Genomic DNA, 20,195 nt, shown 5'->3' on the forward strand with positions numbered 1-20,195 from the left:
GTTGCGGATGACAAATGACACAATAGTAGAAAAGTGACACCGGAGAATCTTTCCAATCGTCTTCACCATATAAAATAATATATATTAAAAAAATAATTATTATTTAAATATATATATATATATATATATATATACACACACGTATCGCGCAGTTGTACTTTGAACGGTTAGTTAATGCCTATCTGTGTTTTCACTGCAGCTCTGCTTACCTTTTCACCCAGTTTTGCAGTCACAGCCAGACAAAGTAGAGTGAGGCATCATTTTGTAAAGTAGAGCATTCTGAATGGTCCTCTCAGAGACACTTTTTTGGAAATAAGCAGCTAACTCCAGAGAAACAACTCTGTATATAACAGTGCCCCCCCACCCATAAAATAACATGGTGCTTTCAAACAATAAAAGCAGCATATGACAATAAAAAAGACAAACGGGCCATAAAGAGTCTGCACTAATATGGCCATATTCAAAGTAAAATAGCCAATTCGTCAGAGTACCCGCCCTTTCCTGGATTTGAACATCATAGATTTGTTTTTTTCAGTGTTGCTTATGGAGTTAGAGCATGTTGCCGGGCAATCCGCGGATTAATTACGTGCGTGACATGCTATATAGCCTGCGGCGGAAGATTTGATTCTGTTTAAATGTACCCTCGGTGCACATGAGGCGGCTGCGCCAGATGTTGATAACCTCCTTCCCACACAATGTTGCTGTCATAATGTGGACAATGCTCACGGTCCAAGTTCGGGCGTTCTACCCGCCTGCACGTAAAATGCAGCATTTCTCGAATCAAGTTTATCACACCCACGACATTCAGTGAGGGGAACACCCTGGAATCATAAATCCATCACACGAGGTGATGAATGATTCCATTATGGTGTAAAAGCCATCACTCACGATGACCTCTAGTTTTCGCAGCATTAAGAATCCAAACGAAGAATGCATTTGTCCACCGAACTGTGTTTACGATCTTGTAATGAGTGTAAGCCGCTTGTGACGCTCTGCATCCGGGATCACAGACAGCAAACATGTCTGTCTTGTCTCTCGATGTCTGTGTATGTTGGCGGCTTATCGCATCCATCACCCTGCGCGTGTGTTTGTATGCGTATGTGCAAGTCATACGACAAGGTCATAAGAATAACATTTGCGAGAGGGAGAGAGATGTCGGGTGGGGGGTGTTTGTGGTGCAAGCGGTGGGATGGATGGATGGATGCATGCGGGGAGGGAGGTAGAGCAAGAACAAGGGATGCTGAGGGAAAAAGATGGTATATTCATAGCAGCAGCTGTATTTATAGCCGCCCGGAGGAGAGGAGAGTGTGGGGGCGTGGCTTAGTTGGCTTCGTGAGGTGGAGAGGGAGGGAATGGGAGGAATCAAGCATCTTTGGTGTGAGAGGGAGGCTATTTAGCGTATTTGGCAGGAGAGGGGAAGAAAGAGTAGGGAGGGAGGGCTGTTTTTGAGTCTGAGATGCAAGGGGGGGGGAGAGAGAGATGGGGGAGTGTAGGAGAGTACTGAGCTGAGAGGAATCTGTCAGATTCAAACACACACGACTCTCGCTGTCTGTGCGATGAAGAGAACGAGGGATGGGAGGAGAGATCTGAGGAAAAGATAGAAAGAGACAGCAGAGGAGCACAAAGTGAGGTATGCGGCGCTGACAGTCGGTGTGTGTGCGTGTACGTTTAATGTGTTTACACTCCACGCGTGTGAGTGGCGCGCGATTGTGTCCATGTAGAGTGAATGACTTTGTGTTTTTTTTTTTTGTCGTTTTTAGTTTGGGGCTTTAAAAAGCGTTTTGGAGATGACACATGTTGACTCTATTATGTAACGCGTGCATTATGTTCAGTGCGTGCGTGCGGGTGGTTGCTCGTGTAATTACGCTGAGGTGTTTATGTGGCTATTGTGTGGAGCCGTGCCACAGTGTCTCATTGGTCGCAGGAGGTGATTTATGGCAATTGTAAATAGAAGTCGACACACCACAGCTCATTCTTAAATGGAATGCCCTTGTCAAGCGTATCTGCTGTTTTCCATCTATTAAAATCAACAGATGTCACATGAGTGGTATTTATTTTGGCTTAGCAAAAACACTAATATTGATCCATAAAATAAAAACTGCATCTATTGCTGATCGGTGAATCTACTGTATATACTTGCAAAAGAAATGATAAGGAAATAAACTGCTAAATAAATAAATGAAGCGCTCATGATTGACCTCTGCCACCAATAGTTTGGTGTTGGGGGGGGGGGGGGGGGGGGGCAAGGGGGTTTCGACAATGCCCGGGAAGTGCAACCCCAACGATTGCCAATTTCCATTTGTTTGTGCACTGTGGGTCTCCAACCCATTAGCATCCAGTCCAAAGCCAAGTTCTGACAAAATGAACCATTGCCACCCATATTCATGGGGAAGCAGATGTGTCGCACTTGGGTGCCCAAAGGGCACCTTGACTGTGTTTGGGAAGTACACTGTTCCCAACAGTAGGGCAAGAAATGTTCATTGATATTGAAATCACGATTAATAAAAAAAATTATTCATTGATTTTGAAACTTGGTATTTATTCAACTACGAGAGCTCAACAACTCAAAACCGAGACGATACTCTCATGCATGTTCACCCTGTTCAGCATGTCGAAGACTTTATCCTTTAAACACTCTTTCAAAATAATCTCGTAAATATCATGTCCAAGTCAAGCCTCTTGCATTTTCATTCTACTGCAACCACGCCTTAACATCCTTGCCCAGTTTCAAATCGTATTTATTTGATCATATCGCATTGTTCTGTTTTATTTTGTGACGGTTATGCATGGAGTACACACACTGTGATAAGAAGAGTGGAAAAAGAAAGTTGTGCTTTCAGCTCTTTTGTTATTATTTATTTTTCAACAGATTGGGAACAATTTGTATTGTTAATTATGTATGTTTCTCCTTCTGCGTGTATGTTTCTCCAGCGTTTGTGTGTGAATATTCGTTATTCAAGGGAATATCACTGCCGGAAATAAATGCAAATTTCCTTTTAGCATATCAATGGGATTTCACATTGTTTCTAGCAATACTAGCGGTGATGTTGCTAAAATGAAGCAGAAGAAAGACATACATTTTTTTCCTGTCATACTGTTTACTCGGTCAATGGGTCCCAGCACGCCGGCGATCCTAATGGGGATAAGCGATTCAGAAAATCCAAAAAATGTTTGCCAACATTTATTGAGCCAGGGTGTCCATTTTACATGAGAAAAAAATCTCATGGCACACAAATGAAAATGTCCCAAATGAATATCAAACTAAATTTATGATGAACTTGTCTCAAATGACTGTTTACTCAAAAATAAAGTTGATATACTCGCAGGAAACCATGACTTATTCTCTTGTATGAAAGGCAAAACAAGTGGTTGTAAAATTTTATTGTACCTTCTGCCATTGAAAGGACGTGAATTACATTGATCTGCCTGTCGCTGTACATTGCTGATATACGTAGATGGCTAAAAATATATTTTTAACTACTGGTACAAGATTTTGGGGCAAATTAAGTGAAGTTGCAAAATTTTCCACAGCAACCATTTTGCACTCTCACGGCACACTGGGTGCCACGGAACCCTGATTGGAATTCAATGTACGTTAAATCCTGAGATAAACTGACCTGGACTGTACCATTTGGTGAAAAAGATAAGTTTTGCATTGATTCGACACGCCTCTTCCAACAAACCTGATTATAACCTGAGCCCTCGTGGACCAGAGTTGGTAACTCCTGCAGGAGGTAATGCATTGTCCTAAAGCTGGAAAGAGTTCTTTAGTAACTGCCATGTCAAAATTGCAACACCTGTAAGAGAAGCAATTTGAGCCATATTTGTAATAATGTGTTCACTGTCTAAATCATTCTTTGGAAATGGTCCTGTAATTATTGTGGGTATGTCCTTTCAGCAGAGACATACCTGTAAGCCTCTCTACCCTGTACACAGCCAAACTGTTTGTTTTTAATTGTGCCTCGACCAGAGCCTTTAGCTGTGCCTTCCGCAAACAAAACCCGTAAATGATCCTCCACATAAACTCAACCACAGCGGGAAGCTGAGAAATGTTGATAGCTGCGCATCAAAAAAAAGGCTTAGATTTTTGTTATCTTCAGTTGCATTTAGTTGCTTTTCAAAATGCTAAAAGGCAGCTTGTAAGCAAAAATCTATTGATACCCAGTGCTGTTGATCGCTACCATTGGATTAAAAACGGTCAACCCGCTGCTTTCTGCAAGCCGTCCTTTGTTTACTGCTGGATGTTTCGTTCTGCGCTGCAACCCTAAAAGAGTCGTCCCCACCGTGTGTTTTTATGTGTCTGCTTGTTATTTTGTATTTATTTATTTATTTCACTGGGATCGTGCGCATTAATCAACACAAGAATAAACAGTGTACATAAATGCACCTGACTTAGCATAAAGTTTTCAACCAGAGTCCCAAAACGGGTTTCTAAAATAGCACAGTGAGACACATGAAACGTTAAGATCACAATGACAGAAATAAGAACTAAATAAGAAGAATGAATGTGGCTGGAAACCTTTTGAAGGAGCAGACTCTGAATAAATAATATTTGAGTGTGCGGGCTCAGTTTGACCACAACTCATTTTGTCAGTGATATATTGAATTTGGTTGAAGCTTCTGCGCATAACATATTTTTCAGAGGCCCGATTACTCTACAACAAAGGCCAGTATGAGGCTGCTCTACCTACTTGTAGCAGCTCTTTTGGGGTTTTCTGTAATTAGCAGTAAATCAACTTGATATGTAGAAGTTTGAAATCTAAAGTTAATGGGGAGTAATTGAAATAATCCAGGGTCGGGCGTTTTAAATCAACAGGCAATCTTTGAAGTAACATTGAAACATTTGTAGCTGTCAAACAAAAGAAACTAACCACTGGTAAATATAATACAACATATCTTTAGAACGAGAGAATGGCCAATCTAAAAAACAATTTAAATGAAAAGAAGAGTAAAGGATTAAGGTGGTTAGCACAGTAGATGTTCCCCACACAGCTAATGTCTTAATGGTATCACTTTGAAGTTAATCGTTATGAAATATAACAAACACAAAAACACCCCAACTTCTCTCAAGGCGGTACTTAAAAAAAAAGATAATATCACCTATAATAAATATCTAATAAGGTCAAAAAATAACTAATGATTGGGATGTAAAACTTTGTCTTATTTGATCAAAATCAGCCTACTCACATACTCATGGAACCCTTGCAGATTTCTGGCTAAAAGGTAGTGTCAATGAATGCATGCTAGCCTTTAGAAGATATTCCCAGCGGTGCTTTAAAGACTTCCTAGAAAGCAGGTGATAGAAGTTTATTGCTATGAACCATTTCTCCCCTGAGAATCTCCTCCCAGTGAGCCAAAAGGATTTGGGGGTCACACATCAGTGAATGTACAACGGCATGCAACTTGGTCAAGTTTGTGCCTGCCTGGAAAAAAAACAAACAACAAAATCAACTTAATGAAATAATAAAAGGACTTGCCAAATGAGTCACTGATGGTGAAATGGTAAACTCGCCTCATTCTCATACGAGAAGCGTGGGTTCGATTACGATTTGACGATTGACTGGTCCAGGTCTAGAGTTTAGTCCAGCTTTGATCTGCGGAGATGAGGCTCCTGTTCCTCACGAGCCCAAACCGGAACAATAGTATCGATAATGGACGGATGGCTGATTTATTTATGACTTATTTTCAACTTGTGGGAGCTTGCAGCTGTTCGAGGCAACGCAGCTGTAGGAAAGATTCGAAGTCAAGTGACTTGTTACGTACTGAATTTAGTACTACATTACAGTACATTCAAATTGGAAGACGAGCACGTCCAAACATCTGCAGTGACACCACTAATATGCCGAGTATGCTTTTTGGGGGTTTTTTCAAGGGAAAGTAAGATCACCAGCTAAAATCAAGACAGCTTGGTAATATTGTAGTGATATTTTTTTCAGCGTGCGCGCTTTGATTTGGACTTTTTAAAAATATATATATTTTCTTGCTTTGGTTTGTCAGCAAAATTTTGAGATACGCAAGCTAGATGGTGGCAGCAAACTCAACTCACTTCAAAAGTCTTAAAAAACAACAACAACAACAATACAATACAATACAATACAATACATGCAGATTTATATAGCGCTTTCACAACAGCGACAGCTGTAACAAAGCGCTTCACAAAACAGTTAACATAAAGTAAAATAATAAACAACACATAACATAAAACACGGACAGTCGTGCAGTCCTAACCACTTTTCCGTCACACGCTTTGTTGTTTGAAGCAGTTTCAGATGAAAGAGGAGAGAATCAAAGTGTCCTTTAACCAGTGGATCAGAGACGTCATGCTCAAAATGTGCACACGTCGGCTACAAGCTAAGTTTCAAAGTCAACAAGAAGCTGTAGCATCCATTGACGAAAAAAGAGATTGGTTCACTTCTCCTGTCCCATGGAAATCCATTTCAATTCCAAGCGGCGACTCACGGTTCCAAATACGCATCCTCTCTCCTCATCCTCAACTTCAGCAGCCATCCATCCAGCCGCACCAACGCCGACTGTCCAACAGCGCCGACATAGCCACTGAACAAAACGGGGTTGTGAAAAATGCTGCCCATTACAGGCGCAAAAAACACAAGCACCCCAGGTCTGTCCAGCACCGACAGTCAATGGCGGCGACATTCCTCCAAATCAACATCTGTGCTGGTACAGGCGTGCTGCCGAGAAGGCGCAACCACCAAGCACAGATACTTCTCCTTTGACGTATGCCGTGGCCAAAAAGCGCTGAAAACAGTCCATATCAGGTCCACACGATGAAACAACAAACAACATGTGACAAAACAAAAGACAAAAATACCAAAAAAGAACAAAAAAGCAAGGCTCTTGAAGAGCACTTGCTGAAGGCTGCCTACTCGGGCGCCATCTTGGAAAAAAACAACAACAACAACAACAACTTCAAGCTATTTATTGCCACAACCAGTTGGGGTTTACGTTGCGTACTGAATACATCCAAGAAACCTTTCCTTAGCAATTTCAGATAGGTCAATGTTAACACATAATGCAAAACGCCATCGACAGTCTAATGAATAGCATCAATAGTTGCAGTGTTGTAACCCTTTAAGCAGTGGCTGCTTGAACACAAATGACAAAGCAACACTTGTAGACAGACGACATAATGTTTATCACAAGCATACATGACATCATCCTCTAACCGAAAACAACTTATGCACCGAAAAAGAGCACAAAGTGGGGCTGAAACAAAATAATGGGCACCTCTATCCATTTCAATGGAGTGGGGTGTGATTTACGATACGAGTGTTTTGAGTTACAAGAATGAATTACACATTACGCACCGCTGTATTTTGCTACAATTTCAAAGAGGTTGTGTTTTTGGCATATATTGTAACATAGAACTCATACCAGTTAAATGTGAAAAATGTTGGCACTGTTGGGTGAATTCCAGTTTGTATTGCATTTAATAGTTTTCTTTAATGATACATCTCTGTTCCAGTGTTCCTTTGAGCTTCTACTTGCCATCAAAATGGCAAAATAACAGACTACCATCTCACATAGCCCAAGTTTAATGTGGTTTCACATTTCGGTGTATGTCTGTCTGTCTCTCAGGAAATGCGCACTCACAATCTGCCATACTATCAAACAAAATGTCCCCCTTGCTCATTTCATTTTACAACATATCCTGTTTTATATCTGATGAAGCATCACTTTTTTTCCCCTTCGCAGTCATAGCTGGAAATCCCTTTTGTATTAGTATGAGACACATTTGCTTCCTTTTTTTTGTCTTTAATCTGCTGTAAAGTCACTTTGGGGATCATCTTGACTCTTACGATGTCAAAAAAAAAGGACATGTGATGATAACCTTGGTATGAACTTTTTAAACTCCCATTCAATTAGACCAGTTTCATAGATGATAGCCTGATCAATCCATAAAATACGATTCTGTCTATTTTTAATAACAATTCACATATCAATGTTGTACCACAGATTTGCATTAACATCTGCCCAAAATCCTACAAATATTTTCAACAGTCATTTTCTTGTTTCGTGACCTTTTGTGTTTCACCTCAGGATTGTTACACCCCTCCCAGGCGGATCTTGAACATGCGCTTTGTTCCGTGCCGATTAAGGTCGCACACTGATGAAGGCCAGTGAGCCTCCTCCAAGGTCTCCATGTCCTCACAATTCCCAGCCGTGGGAAATCACTCCATTTGTTCACTGTAATTCTCCATTAACTTTCAATTTCTTTCTGTAGCCCTTTGGCTGGGAGACAGAAATTGAGCTTTTTAATCATAATGCTATTGCTACCGCTTTGCGAGGTGTCAACGTTTTACTCAAGACACGGTGTTTGCATGCGGCAAGCACAGTGTAGCTGTGCTAGTTCAATCATTGATGTTCCCCAGCTGATGAGAAACAATCAAACTTGTCGTCAAACTGGCAGACTTTGCCACTCATTGCAGTGTGCTGAAACCTGTCAAGACAGGATGTGATGAGTCGTTGCTTTTGGGGAGGAGGGGTGGTTGTCTGTCCTCGCCTCTTGTGAAAAACCTTGAGTGCCAAAACACTCAAACAAGCACATTCCGGTGAAAGTGTGTGTGAGCACTGTACTTTGCAGGGCAGTTACCACTTGTGAGCCCTTCTTTTGTTTTCACAGCTCATTGACTGCATTGCTAGGCGATGTGTGCTTTAACTTCCCATGGTTACGAGTCACTTCACAAGTGTCAACAAGGACGGCAAAAACATCTACAAGACTTAAAAAAGTGAAATTGTGTCTGTTTGTCCATCTGCTTGTAACAAGGCCACTTGCTTCATCACAGAAGATGTCATATGATTGTGCGTCAGTGCTGAAAGATAGGTGAGCTGATGTTTATTTTAAGACAAAGAGTACCGGTAGTAGGATTATAAAATAATTTTCAGTTTGAAGCACTGACATGGTGTCCCCCAAAGTGACATGACCATTTTTGATCCATCATGTCATGTAGTTCAGAATCATTTGTCTCCGGTAGTGTGAGCTACTCTGGTATTGCAGTAACAAGCAACTACGACAATCAAAGGCACGACACATCGGTATAGAAAGTCTTGGTGTAACGTAAGGGTAGCGTTTGTGCAGTAGTACCACCAAATGACAGTTGTGCAACAATCCGGAGAGTCATCAAGCAAAGATAAAGTGGCCAGTGGTGCGGTAATTACAATACTATGGCGTTTGCGCAGATGATGCAGATAATCGTTGCACGCTTTAAAGTGAGCAGTAGGAGTAGCAAAACTAAAACGAAGCTAATAAGTTTCACATTCACATTGGGTACTACTTCCAGCATTTTATATGGGTTTTAGATTCCTTTTTTTTTTTTTTTAAATCCAATTAGATTTCAACCTCTATGTGCTGTCATGCCAAGCTAATCTGCCTGAGGCCAATAGTGGAGAATGATTCATTTTAAAACTATGGGAATGTCTCTTCTGTCAATCACATTTCAAATTCACATAACAGGGCCAGCTAGCTGGCCCACAATAACATCAGCTTTTTTTCCGCCGATTGTTTCGTGAGAACAAGCCAAGCGCCTCTAGTGTACACATTTGTAACAATCTGCACACATTAATACATTTGATAATCAACATCGCTGATAAGTGGGGTGGATTTTATTTAAATGGTTTATGTTTTTGTCATGTTATTAAGTACTTTGTAAATGTTGATTCTACTACAACTTCAAAAGGTGTACTGTACGTATGTGGCACTGTATATTGCATTTTTGTACAGTATTGATGGTGCCTGCAAGTTGACAGTGGATTAAGTCATACAGGTGCCTTGCTGTTAAATAAGAAAGAACTGCTTTTTATTTCATTGTCTTAATTTTAACCATGAAAGACAACAGAGCAATAAGAATCAGGCCACATTACCCCCCCCCCCCACCCCACCCCAAAAAAACCCACACAACTATGTGAGACAAAAATGCTAAACACTCGTCTCCTATTCATGATATATTTATTTAGTTATAAATGATCAATTAGCATGCTAATTTCTATTATTCATTTATTCTTACAGTCTATCCATTCAATACATTTCCAAAGACATTTGGAATTCAAAACAGATATGGGTGTTTTATTTCATCCCTGTTGACATGCGACACCTTTAGAGTTACGTAGGAATAAGACGGTATGAAATATGTCTCCCATCTTGACTACGTATTGACTTGTTTCCGGTTTGTAAACAAATATGACGTAATCAGGAGGCTCGCGCTTTTTGGGCGCTGAAAGAACGCTGCGATTCGTTATGTACACGGGCCGACTAACTGTAAAGTATTGCGAAACTCGCAGTTGAAAATTTAACATTGTCAGTTGAAAAGCAACATTCCGAGCCTTTTGGGATTACCGAGTGAGAGGAAGATGTGGCGAAACCAAGTGTTCACACTACAGAGAAAACCGCGAGCCCCGTTAGTATAGTCAACAGAAAGCAGAACTACCTCCTCAAATCTTATTCTACTCGCATAGCAGGGTGAGTAACGGAGCCAGCTAGTCGTCTTATTTGTTTTGTTGATTGTTATACGATATAAAATGGAACTGAGATTCACTGCAGTTTTTTGTGACGGCGATGACAGTGGAACCGCATTTTAGGCCTACTTTTAATTAAAATGTTGAGGTGTTGTTCTCAGACGCCCATGGAAAAATGGCACAGGTAAACGTCACAAACAATCATGCTTACGAATTCGGATCTTTTTTAAGTTACATTGAGCTAGTTAAGTTACATGGAGCTGGTGTGCACCGAAGCTCATCGCTCAAGGTAAACGTCACAAACAAAAATGCGTTTACGAATTAAGATTTTAAATTACATGGAGCTGGTGTCCACCTAAGCTCATCGTTGAATGAGTTAGGTACCACTTACTAGCTCGCACTCGCTATTCCACAATTCCTGACTATTTACCATTTCAAGACATAGAGGTTAAGTTAAACTAAAAGGCCACAATAACTTACCAGATATGAAATGACTACCGCTGTGCGTGAAATAGCTTGCAGCCAGTGGGGCTCCTCCGGTGTTTGTGATTTGGCCTGTTTCCTCTTGGAATTGAGAAATTTTTAACGCCTTTCCTCTCTGATTCATACACACACTAGCAAAACATGATGATATTGTTTGAAACTATTCAAAACTTATTACAACTCCACTGGGGGGAAAAAAAGGAAAATACAAATCTTCACAGCCGCACGTTGTTTTAAGCCAATAATGCGCGCACAGCTTTTGATGACGTAGAACGCTACTGGGTCCATAATCCTCCTAAAGTGAACACACAAGAAACAGATGACATCATACCACATTCATCTTCAAGTGTACAAACGAGTCAGCATCCATATCAAATTTTCTGTTTTCTGTGATTTTTACCTTCATGGACATCCTTGAGGCACTGAATGTCCTTCGTTACTGCTGTTACTCATCACCTCTCATCCTTCCATCCCCCTCTCCCCTTCCATTCCTCCTCCGTCATCAACCTCCTCATCACAGTGTTCCAGCACTGTCCATTCTTTGACGTGACCCCCATCAGACTGTCCCTCCTACTAAATCTCCCTTCTCCGGTGTCACTATCCCTTTTGCTCTCACCCTGGCCTCATTTGTCCGCTCTCTCATTTTCCCATTGCGCTCACCATAAATCTGCCTCTCTTTCTCCCAGCTGTCTTCTTCCATCCATGCATATCCTCTAAACATGATCCTCTCCTCTCACTATCCCACGTTCAGAACAATCCGCAAATGGATCGGCATTCCACAGACACAACGAATTGGCCTGACGTCCGTGGCGAGTGCGGCCGATTGACGCCAATGCCGCTGTCCTGCATGAGGCACTAGGTCAATCAAGGTGTGAGAAGTGGAAGATCACAGACTACAGGAGATAAAGTTGGAAGGATAACAGAGAGTCAACTGGGACGTGAAAGGAACACACCAGGTTTGGGAGGAAGAGGAGAAAACCGTCAAGCATCAAGTTGGTGGCAAAGATGATGACATCACATGGAAAACTGAGGAGGGAGAAGGGTAGTCTGGCCGAATATGAATCTCAGATGAAAGGTGAGTCGCCTGGCATGTGTACAAACTTGTGTTGTGTCATATGCACAGATCAGACACTTCTCGTCTTACTTGCATTTGTATATACATGTGTTTACAATATTACCGTCTGTGTTGCATAATTTCTTGATTTTAAGTGACATTTTAATTCCCAGTTAATGGTAATTACTCGTATCGTGGGAGAGCACAAAATCAAAATCTAATGACATCTATATTGCATTTCTAATAGACAGCCACTGCCTGTCATCTTCCTCTATGAAATCAATAATACTCATATTTGGATTGACACTTCCTGAGACACAGAGTTGACAACAGTACTCTCATTTAAGTACAGACTATGAAAATTAACCCTTTCAGGGACAGCGGTTAATACAGTGGACAGCTTATCATGTTATCAGGTTACAGGGTGCATGAAAAAAAAATCTACAATACCCATTTTGATGCGTAAAGGTCTGGTAGTATGACGGTCAGGTTGTTTGAAAAATACTTTCACTTTCCTAATAAAGACGTAAGATGTTCGGAAAAGCATGTCTGACTCTGTACACAACCATTTGCATGATTGGACTGGGGGGGGGGGGCGTTTTCCATGTGGCTGTCTCATGATTCAAGTGTTGTTGCTCTACCTACTGTTGTGAATTACAAGTCGTTTCTAGACTGCCACTTCAAGACAGGATGTGGCTGCCTCTCTGCGGGTTTATATAGACAACACTGACACAGAATTTGAAGGACAGCCATTCATCCATTTTTTATGACGCTTTCTCGATTGAGGTCACTAGAGAGCTTTTGGGCTTTTCGGTTGACAGTCAATCACCGGGCACATATAGACGACCATTTGCACCCACATTTACGTCACACCTACAAACAATTGAGAGTCTTTGATTAACCTAACTCGGTGGGAACAGTGAATAGTGTCCCAAAAAAAGTGAATACCATTTAATATTTGGTGGTAAAATGGTTACTTGAAAAACTTGCATCAGGTCTGCGACCGAATGACTTCACCAGACTGTTGCTTTCTTCATTCAAAATGCATTTCCAGGCCTTTAGGGCTGGCCTATTTCCGCTTTTGTTTGTTTTGGGGAATTTCATGTTCTATTCAGGAGGTGAAATGCATGCATTATTGGGTTAAGGTCTTGTAATGGACTTGGCCAGACCGTTGTGGGTTCCATTCCGGCTTCCGCCTTCCTGTGTGGAGTTTGCATGTTCTCCAAGTCCCTGAGTGGGTTTTCTCCGGGTACCGGGTACCGGTTGCCAGCCAATCGCAGGGCACACAGAGACGAACAACCAAGCGCGCTCACACTCACACCTGGAATGTGGGAGGAAACCGTAGTACCCGGAGAAAACCCACGCAGGCCCGGGAAGAACATGCAAACTCCACACAGGGAGGCCGGAGCTGGGATTGAACCCGGTACCTCTGTACTGTGAAGTCGGCGTGCTAACCACTGGACTACCGGGCGCCTATAAATATATATATATATATATATATATATATATATATATCTCTCCATCCATTTTCCGAACCGCTTAATCCTCACTAGGGTCGCGGGGGGTGCTGGAGCCTATCCCAGCCGTCTCCGGGCAGTAGGCGGGGGACACCCTGAATCAGTTGCCAGCCAATCGCAGGGCACACAGAGACGAACAACCATCCACGCCCACACTCACACCTAGGGACAATTTAGAGCGTCCAATCAGCCTGCCATGCATGTTTTTGGAATGTGGGAGGAAACCGGTAATACGCATATATATATATATTATATATTTATAGATCGATAGATAGAGATTTTTTTTACCACATTACACGTGGACTTGTGGTTGGGGAACACTGGTGTTGAAGCCCCCGATGAGCCATGTCAAAAGATCTCCATTGGAATAACCCCTCAGCCTTGCGAGGAATCTTTCAGTGGAAGCCAAACCATGATTCAATTCTGACAGCACACACATTGCAGCTAATCGTGTGTATCCATATACTGTATGTGCGTGCATGCATGCGTAAGGTTACATGCGAGGTTTTGGAAGAGTGCATACCGAGGTTCGTCGGCTCTGTACTGTACTACACGAATGTATTTATAGTCGTTATTAGCCACGCTGTCTCCTCACATCTAGTCAGCCCCTGGGCTGTGTGCGCCCAAAATGAAGGGAAGAAGGGAAAAGAAGGGGTGGGGGATGAGAAGGCTGGGAAAGCGAGAGATGAAGAGTGATGCACAGACACTTTTGATATGAGACAATGATGACTTTATTGGCCTCAAAGCTCATGCGCAGCACTGGGCCATGCTGAGTTCAGTCACCAGCGTGTGTGTATTTCAATGTTATTTGGGGTTATAATGAGTTACCTGAGTGGAAGTAATTGCTGCATGAAACGGAGTCAGACACAAATTGTAACCATGTATTACCTTCTCATCAGGGAATGATTAAAATACCAAATTGGATGAGTTCACTTTCATGCAAGCCATTTTTATTGATAAAAGGGAGAAACTACACAGTGTTTATGTTTTTATCAAATCAGCCTCATTGCGAAAAATTTGTTGACCAGTGTCATTCAGTCATTTTTTTTCTATTATGAAAGTTGTAAAATAAAAAATGATATCCTACTGCTTCAAATGCAGCTTAATAGCTAACAGTTGTAGTTTATCGCTGAAAATGGGCAAACATACTACATAACTATTACATCGTGACTTTAGCTTACATTACTTTTGATTGCTTATGCCACAAATGAGGACAAATGTTGACTGAAATCATTAATAGAGGCTACGGTACATTTTTAGGAAGCTCCCTATTTTAAGAGCGTTATGCTGCTACCTTTCAAACACATAGGAGGGACTGTTTGTTTTTTGTTTTTTTCTCTCGTCAGAAGTGATGTGAGCCACCAACCAGCATTTTTAGACTCCAATGCAATGTGTGCTAATTAAAAATATAACAGCAGGTGTCTTCTCCCTCTGTGTCTCAGACTTGCGAGCACAACTGACTGACCAGATCAAGATTTTGGACTCCCAGGTAGAGGTGAAACAGCAGCAGCTCTCAGATCTTTCTGAGTTTCTCCGCCGACGCGGCGACATTGAGGCCGAATACGCACGAGCCCTTGATAAACTCACAGAGAGGTTCACACACAAGACCAAGAAGTGAGGAACTGACATCTCATTTCACATGAATGCATAATCAGTAATAAGCCGTTCGCTGTGAGTCAGGATGATCTCCTCCTCTGCAGGAAGGAGCAGTGGGGTCAGTCAGTGTGTCAAGTCTGGTCTGTTTTGCTGACTCAGACTCGTTTGGAAAGTCGTGAGCACTCAACGTTGGGTGACACCTGCTGCAACGCACTTACGCAGCGGTTAGCGCACAGTACCGAGGACACACACCGGCTCCACAAACGGGTGAGTGGGACACAGAAATGCTTGCAGATTTTTTATTTTTTTTAGTTTTAGATTAAAATCTTCCAAGTAGAAATGAAACAGTTTACAGTGTACGGATAAATCATGATAACATTTCACATCTTGATTTGCCCTGCAAATTTCAATGACCGTGAATAGCATGTTGAGTGCAATGCGTTGTGGTTGTGGCCAATTGTAGCGACTCGTTTTCAAAAATGCGACAGGCTGCCATTTTATCACTTTTTCTGGTGATATGGGCGACTTTTGAAGATTCAGACTTCTTCGTAGAAGCACTCATACCGAGGAAATGTTCAACTTAGCTCCTTTAACAATGTGTCTACTATATATCGATTACAATTGATGATCTTTCTGCCAACAGAGCAAAGAGGTTGGAATCCAGATGCAGGATGAGTTGCTTAAAGTCACTACTGAGCTGCAGACGGTGAGCAAACTATATTGATGTTCTGCATATTAACAATGCAAAATAATGTCATATGCAGAGGAAACTGACACTGATCATGTGCACTGCGTGTTACACGGCTCATGCCGATGAAGGCTTTGAAGACATACAATCAGTACCACACTGACTGCCTGATAGCTGAGGGCAAACTGAAGGAGGCTGAGCGATTGGAAGAGCGACACACTGGCAAGTCTGCTGAGCTCGGCATCGGCCAATCAGGAGGGCAGAGGCGCAGCTCCGTCAAGAAGATGGAGAGATTAATGGAGAAGGTAAATCACATGCGTTCCCCTCAGAATGACATAATAATGTTGACATTTTCTGTTGAAGTGAAGGGAATGTTTATGTGATGTGTTTACATGAATGGACTGATATTGACCTGATGTGTGTTGTGTTTGTATCTAAATGGACGGAAAAGAAGTTGAGATGGTGGACAATATTTTCGTGCCCAGTGCAATTACAGTGCAAGGCACGGTCATAGAGCTTGACTGGCTTTCGGTATTTTTGCAGACGCATGCGGCTTGATGCAATTAAAAATAGGCATTTGCGCCGTTGTGGGTGTGAACATAGTCATCTGGATTCACCACCAGTCGAAGCGGCTTCTCTCAATTCCTTTCCAGCTTGTGCGCGGGAGGCGCAGTCCTTGAGGTGGTTGAAGAAGGAATTGGTTTTCTGGAGTCCATGCTGTGGGTCGAAGTGCATCAAGTACAGTATGTTCATAAAGACCTGAAAGCAGACCTACACGGACGGATGATCTGGGAAGTGGGCACTTGGCAACTGCCCTCCCTGCCACAGCGATTGTTTGAGCCCTCCACCAAACACCCCTATAGTTGTGCTGTGATCAAATTCACCAAATCGGGTGTTTGACTACATGCGTCAAAAGGTAGATGTGATTCCTTTGAGTGTAAAGTTTAGTCTAATTCCAACCACCAGATTGTAAGACTTGCACGTCACAGAAAACACCCTTGGTATGCCAAAACACCCACCAAAGCGCGGAGTGGTCTGCCAAATCCTCAAACAGGCAAAACAAGGTTTTCACCGGGATGAAAATAAAAATATCCCAGCTTTGTTGCTTGTACTCAGGTTCAACGTCTTCAAATATCGAGCCCCGTGTGTGTGTTTGTGAATGGACTTACATGTTTACTAAATCTTATGTGTGCGACTGAACGGACAGTCATGTGTTCATCGTACGTGTCGATATGAATGGAAAGCCATCTTTGGATTTGTGCAGTGTACGTGAGTGGACAGATACATGTCAGCATTCTACAGGCCTATAAGTGTGATTGGACAGAGCTGTTGTGTGTGTATGCAGAGGCATGGCCGAGTGCAGGAGACCCAGCTCAAGTGCACTAAAGCTCGAAACGACTACCTGCTCAATCTCGCTGCTGCCAATGCGGCCATGAACAAGTACTACCTGCAGGATGTCAGCACTCTCATTGACGTAAGAAAGAAACATTTCAGCAGCTCTTTCATCCCCTTCAACCCAGGATATGGACGTTATTTGTTTCTTTCCATTTTAAATTTCCCAGAGAAAAAAAATGACACTATTATTTTGTGTCACCCCCCCCCCCCCCCCCCCCCCCCCCCCCGGGCAGTGTTGCGACCTGGGTTTCCATCCGTCTGTGGAGAGGGTAATGAAGTGCTACCTGGCTAGTCGGTGGCACATCCAAAAGACGGAGGAGGCAGGGCTCAAGCAGCTGGAGGCCGCAGTAACGTCGCTGGACCAGGGCGGAGACAGAGATGCCCTGCTGCAGCAGCATGATTCCGCCTTCTGCCTTCCGTTTAGGTTTAACTACCATCCACATGAGGGTGACCAGGTATAACGGGGTTTCTGTAGAATCGTGATGAAACCCGAATGTGGCTCTATTTGGTTGATGATTTGTATTCCAGGTATGTGAGGTGAGCGCGGAGAGTCAGGTTAGATACGAGATGGAGACTAGATTTCAACAACTTCAGTCTCGGCTAGCTGCTGTCACTCTGGAGACAGAGGAGGTAAGATGACCTTCAGCATAGCATTAAAAACCAAACCCAAACACGATCAGCAAAAATTCACCAAGAATGGACCCCGCCCCCCCGAATAAAATGTAAATCAGGCATGGGCAACTTAAATGATGGGGAGGAGAGGGCCACCATTTAGCACTACCACGGACTTGCTAACCAGATGCATGACAAAAACAGGATTTTTAATAATGACAAAATGCATGCAAAATACATCATAATTATTGTATTTAATTTATGATAATACATTTTTCAAAACATGTATAAAAGATCCAAGGCAAACAAAACAACTCCAAATCACAAAGATTTTTTTTTTTCATTGAATGTATTATACATCATTTTCTGAGGTATTGCATGCAGCCTGTGGACAACCCGTTGCCCATCCCTGATACAGATAAACTGCCCGTGATAATAGTTTAAACTCTACATATACCCCAAAAGGTTGATTCTGCCTTTTTCCATAGTTTTATAATCAACAGCAGAGCAACGGTAGGTTTAACAAATTGCAGCCGTCTCGTCCAGCAGACTCACAAAATGGCATGCTCATCGCATATCTAAAATGATGCATCACTGTTTTATGCTTGTTTTCAACAATCGCGAAGGGAAATAATTGCCAAGACCAAAGATAGTAGAATATACTGTATTCTGTATTTGGAGTTAGTTAAGGAACGCTAAAGTTAGCTTACTGAAGCTAAAGTCAACTGATGACAGCTAATACTTATATTTGTCTCCACTGTATGGTAAGAAAGTGAAAAACTGTTTCCTGATGATCTGTATCTGGCCTTATCTCAGGTCAGTAAAACCCTCAAAGCGACACTCACAGCCCTGCTGGACTCCATGTGTGACAGCGACTGCAACGCCGCCCCCGACGTGCCCAGCAGCCTATTACACGACGCCGCTGGAGCAGGCTCCGCCCCCAAACTTACCCTCGCCAAGCGTCGAGCAAATCAGCAGGAGACGGAGACCTACTATTTTACAGTGAGTTCTATGTATACTATGTACAAACTCCTATAATGTCAGAAGTGATGTGAAAGAACAACAGTTCTATGCAGGATATCACTGTTCACATTTTACCGGACAAAATGATTACATTTTGCATCATCAACCTGCACAACTTGTTTAAAAAAAAATATATATATATAAAATGCTATTGTCTCTTTTCCTATAGAAAGTGAAAGAGTTTCTCACCAGTAGTTCTCTGACTTTCAAACTTCAAGCCAAACACGATCTACTCCACGATGCCATACAGAAAGGTATGCTCGTAACCCTTTCGCGCATCCCTGTAACCTGATAACACATGCCCACTGTCGTGACCGCTGTCAGTGGAGCCGCCAAATTTGGTCTCAAAGAGGGACTTGTGGAGCGATCCTGTCATCTACTGGCATGTTATCGGTATTAATTGAATCAATACATTTGCGGTGTAGTGTATCCCCTGACTTTGAAATTTGCATCGATCGAGCTCTTTTCTTCAAGTGCTTGTCCTCAATTGTCACATTTTTATTAGCATAAGCTAGGTAAAATTATTTTTGAATTGTGTTCTTCATATTGAACTGACACGTCCCAATGTTCTCTTGGGTTGCGATCTATGGTGATCAAAATTTCTAGTTAGTTGTTATCGGTAACGTTCAGTGGTGGCATCACAACAAAAAAAGGCAAAACACATCAACTAGCAAAATAACATTTTGTTGGGGATGAGCAACTTTGAAGGTTCCACTGTACGGCAGTAGTTTCTCAAAGACTGGTCACTCCTGAAATATGTGAAAAAATTTTCAAAGTGTTTTGTTTTTTTGGCTCTTTCCTCCAGCTGAGGCCGTCAACACAGACCCCTCCAGGTATCTATGAAATGTAAACATAGTATGACTGAATGAGATATGGCGAAATCGAGAGAGGAGACCAGTGAGGACAGAGAGCTGGTTTCAACATTTCCATTTTGAGCCATTCTCAATTACATAACAGGTCAATTTTTTTGGGGGGGGGGAATGGGACCGCTGAAGTCAAGTGTGACTAATAGCTGCATTTAGCAAGCCTCATTACAGCCTCTTTGAATACCCACAAACAAAATGCCATAATGCGTTTTATGTACTTCCCAGAGCTCACTGCGCTCGCTCGGTGCGAGTTCGCAAGTCCAGACCCATATCCCAATTTTGCCACACACTCTTCAGCACCGATATACTCTCCTACATACAGGTAACGATCACGCAATCTCCAAATCCAAAAGTGCATATTCCATCTTTTGATTTGCTTTTGTGAAACTTGGCTTTGCTTTTCTGACGAACTGATGCGGAATATTCTATGCCTGTGTGTGTGTGTGTGTGTGTGTGTGTGTGTGTGTGTGTGTGTGTGTGTGTGTGTGTGT

At 42.3% G+C, this 20,195-nt stretch overlaps 1 protein-coding gene across 5 annotated transcripts in view; it reads left to right on the forward strand.

Annotated features, from left to right (window-relative positions):
- Positions 1–1,461: 1,461 nt before the first annotated feature.
- Positions 1,462–20,195, forward strand: part of arhgap4b (Rho GTPase activating protein 4b) — a 34,478-nt gene continuing 15,744 nt past the window's right edge. For 2 of the 5 annotated variants that reach the window (XM_086108697.1, XM_086108678.1), the window contains exons 1-13: positions 1,462–1,630; positions 11,705–12,028; positions 14,967–15,138; positions 15,225–15,387; positions 15,764–15,826; positions 15,940–16,113; positions 17,154–17,282; positions 17,437–17,658; positions 17,732–17,833; positions 18,632–18,817; positions 19,008–19,092; positions 19,644–19,671; positions 19,930–20,026. In XM_086108697.1, coding sequence (XP_085964823.1) covers positions 11,959–12,028; positions 14,967–15,138; positions 15,225–15,387; positions 15,764–15,826; positions 15,940–16,113; positions 17,154–17,282; positions 17,437–17,658; positions 17,732–17,833; positions 18,632–18,817; positions 19,008–19,092; positions 19,644–19,671; positions 19,930–20,026 — 1,491 coding nt within the window. In that variant the 5' untranslated portion in view covers positions 1,462–1,630; positions 11,705–11,958. Of the gene's footprint in view, positions 1,631–10,167; positions 10,475–11,704; positions 12,029–14,966; positions 15,139–15,224; positions 15,388–15,763; positions 15,827–15,939; positions 16,114–17,153; positions 17,283–17,436; positions 17,659–17,731; positions 17,834–18,631; positions 18,818–19,007; positions 19,093–19,643; positions 19,672–19,929; positions 20,027–20,195 lie in introns of those variants that run through there. The other 3 variants (XM_086108659.1, XM_086108669.1, XM_086108687.1) reach the window with 3 other exon arrangements.

Source organism: Hippocampus guttulatus, chromosome 1 (genome assembly GCF_054856545.1).
Source record: "Hippocampus guttulatus isolate MCC_2025c chromosome 1, RoL_Hgut_1.0, whole genome shotgun sequence".
Classification (NCBI taxonomy): Eukaryota; Metazoa; Chordata; class Actinopteri; order Syngnathiformes; family Syngnathidae; genus Hippocampus; species Hippocampus guttulatus.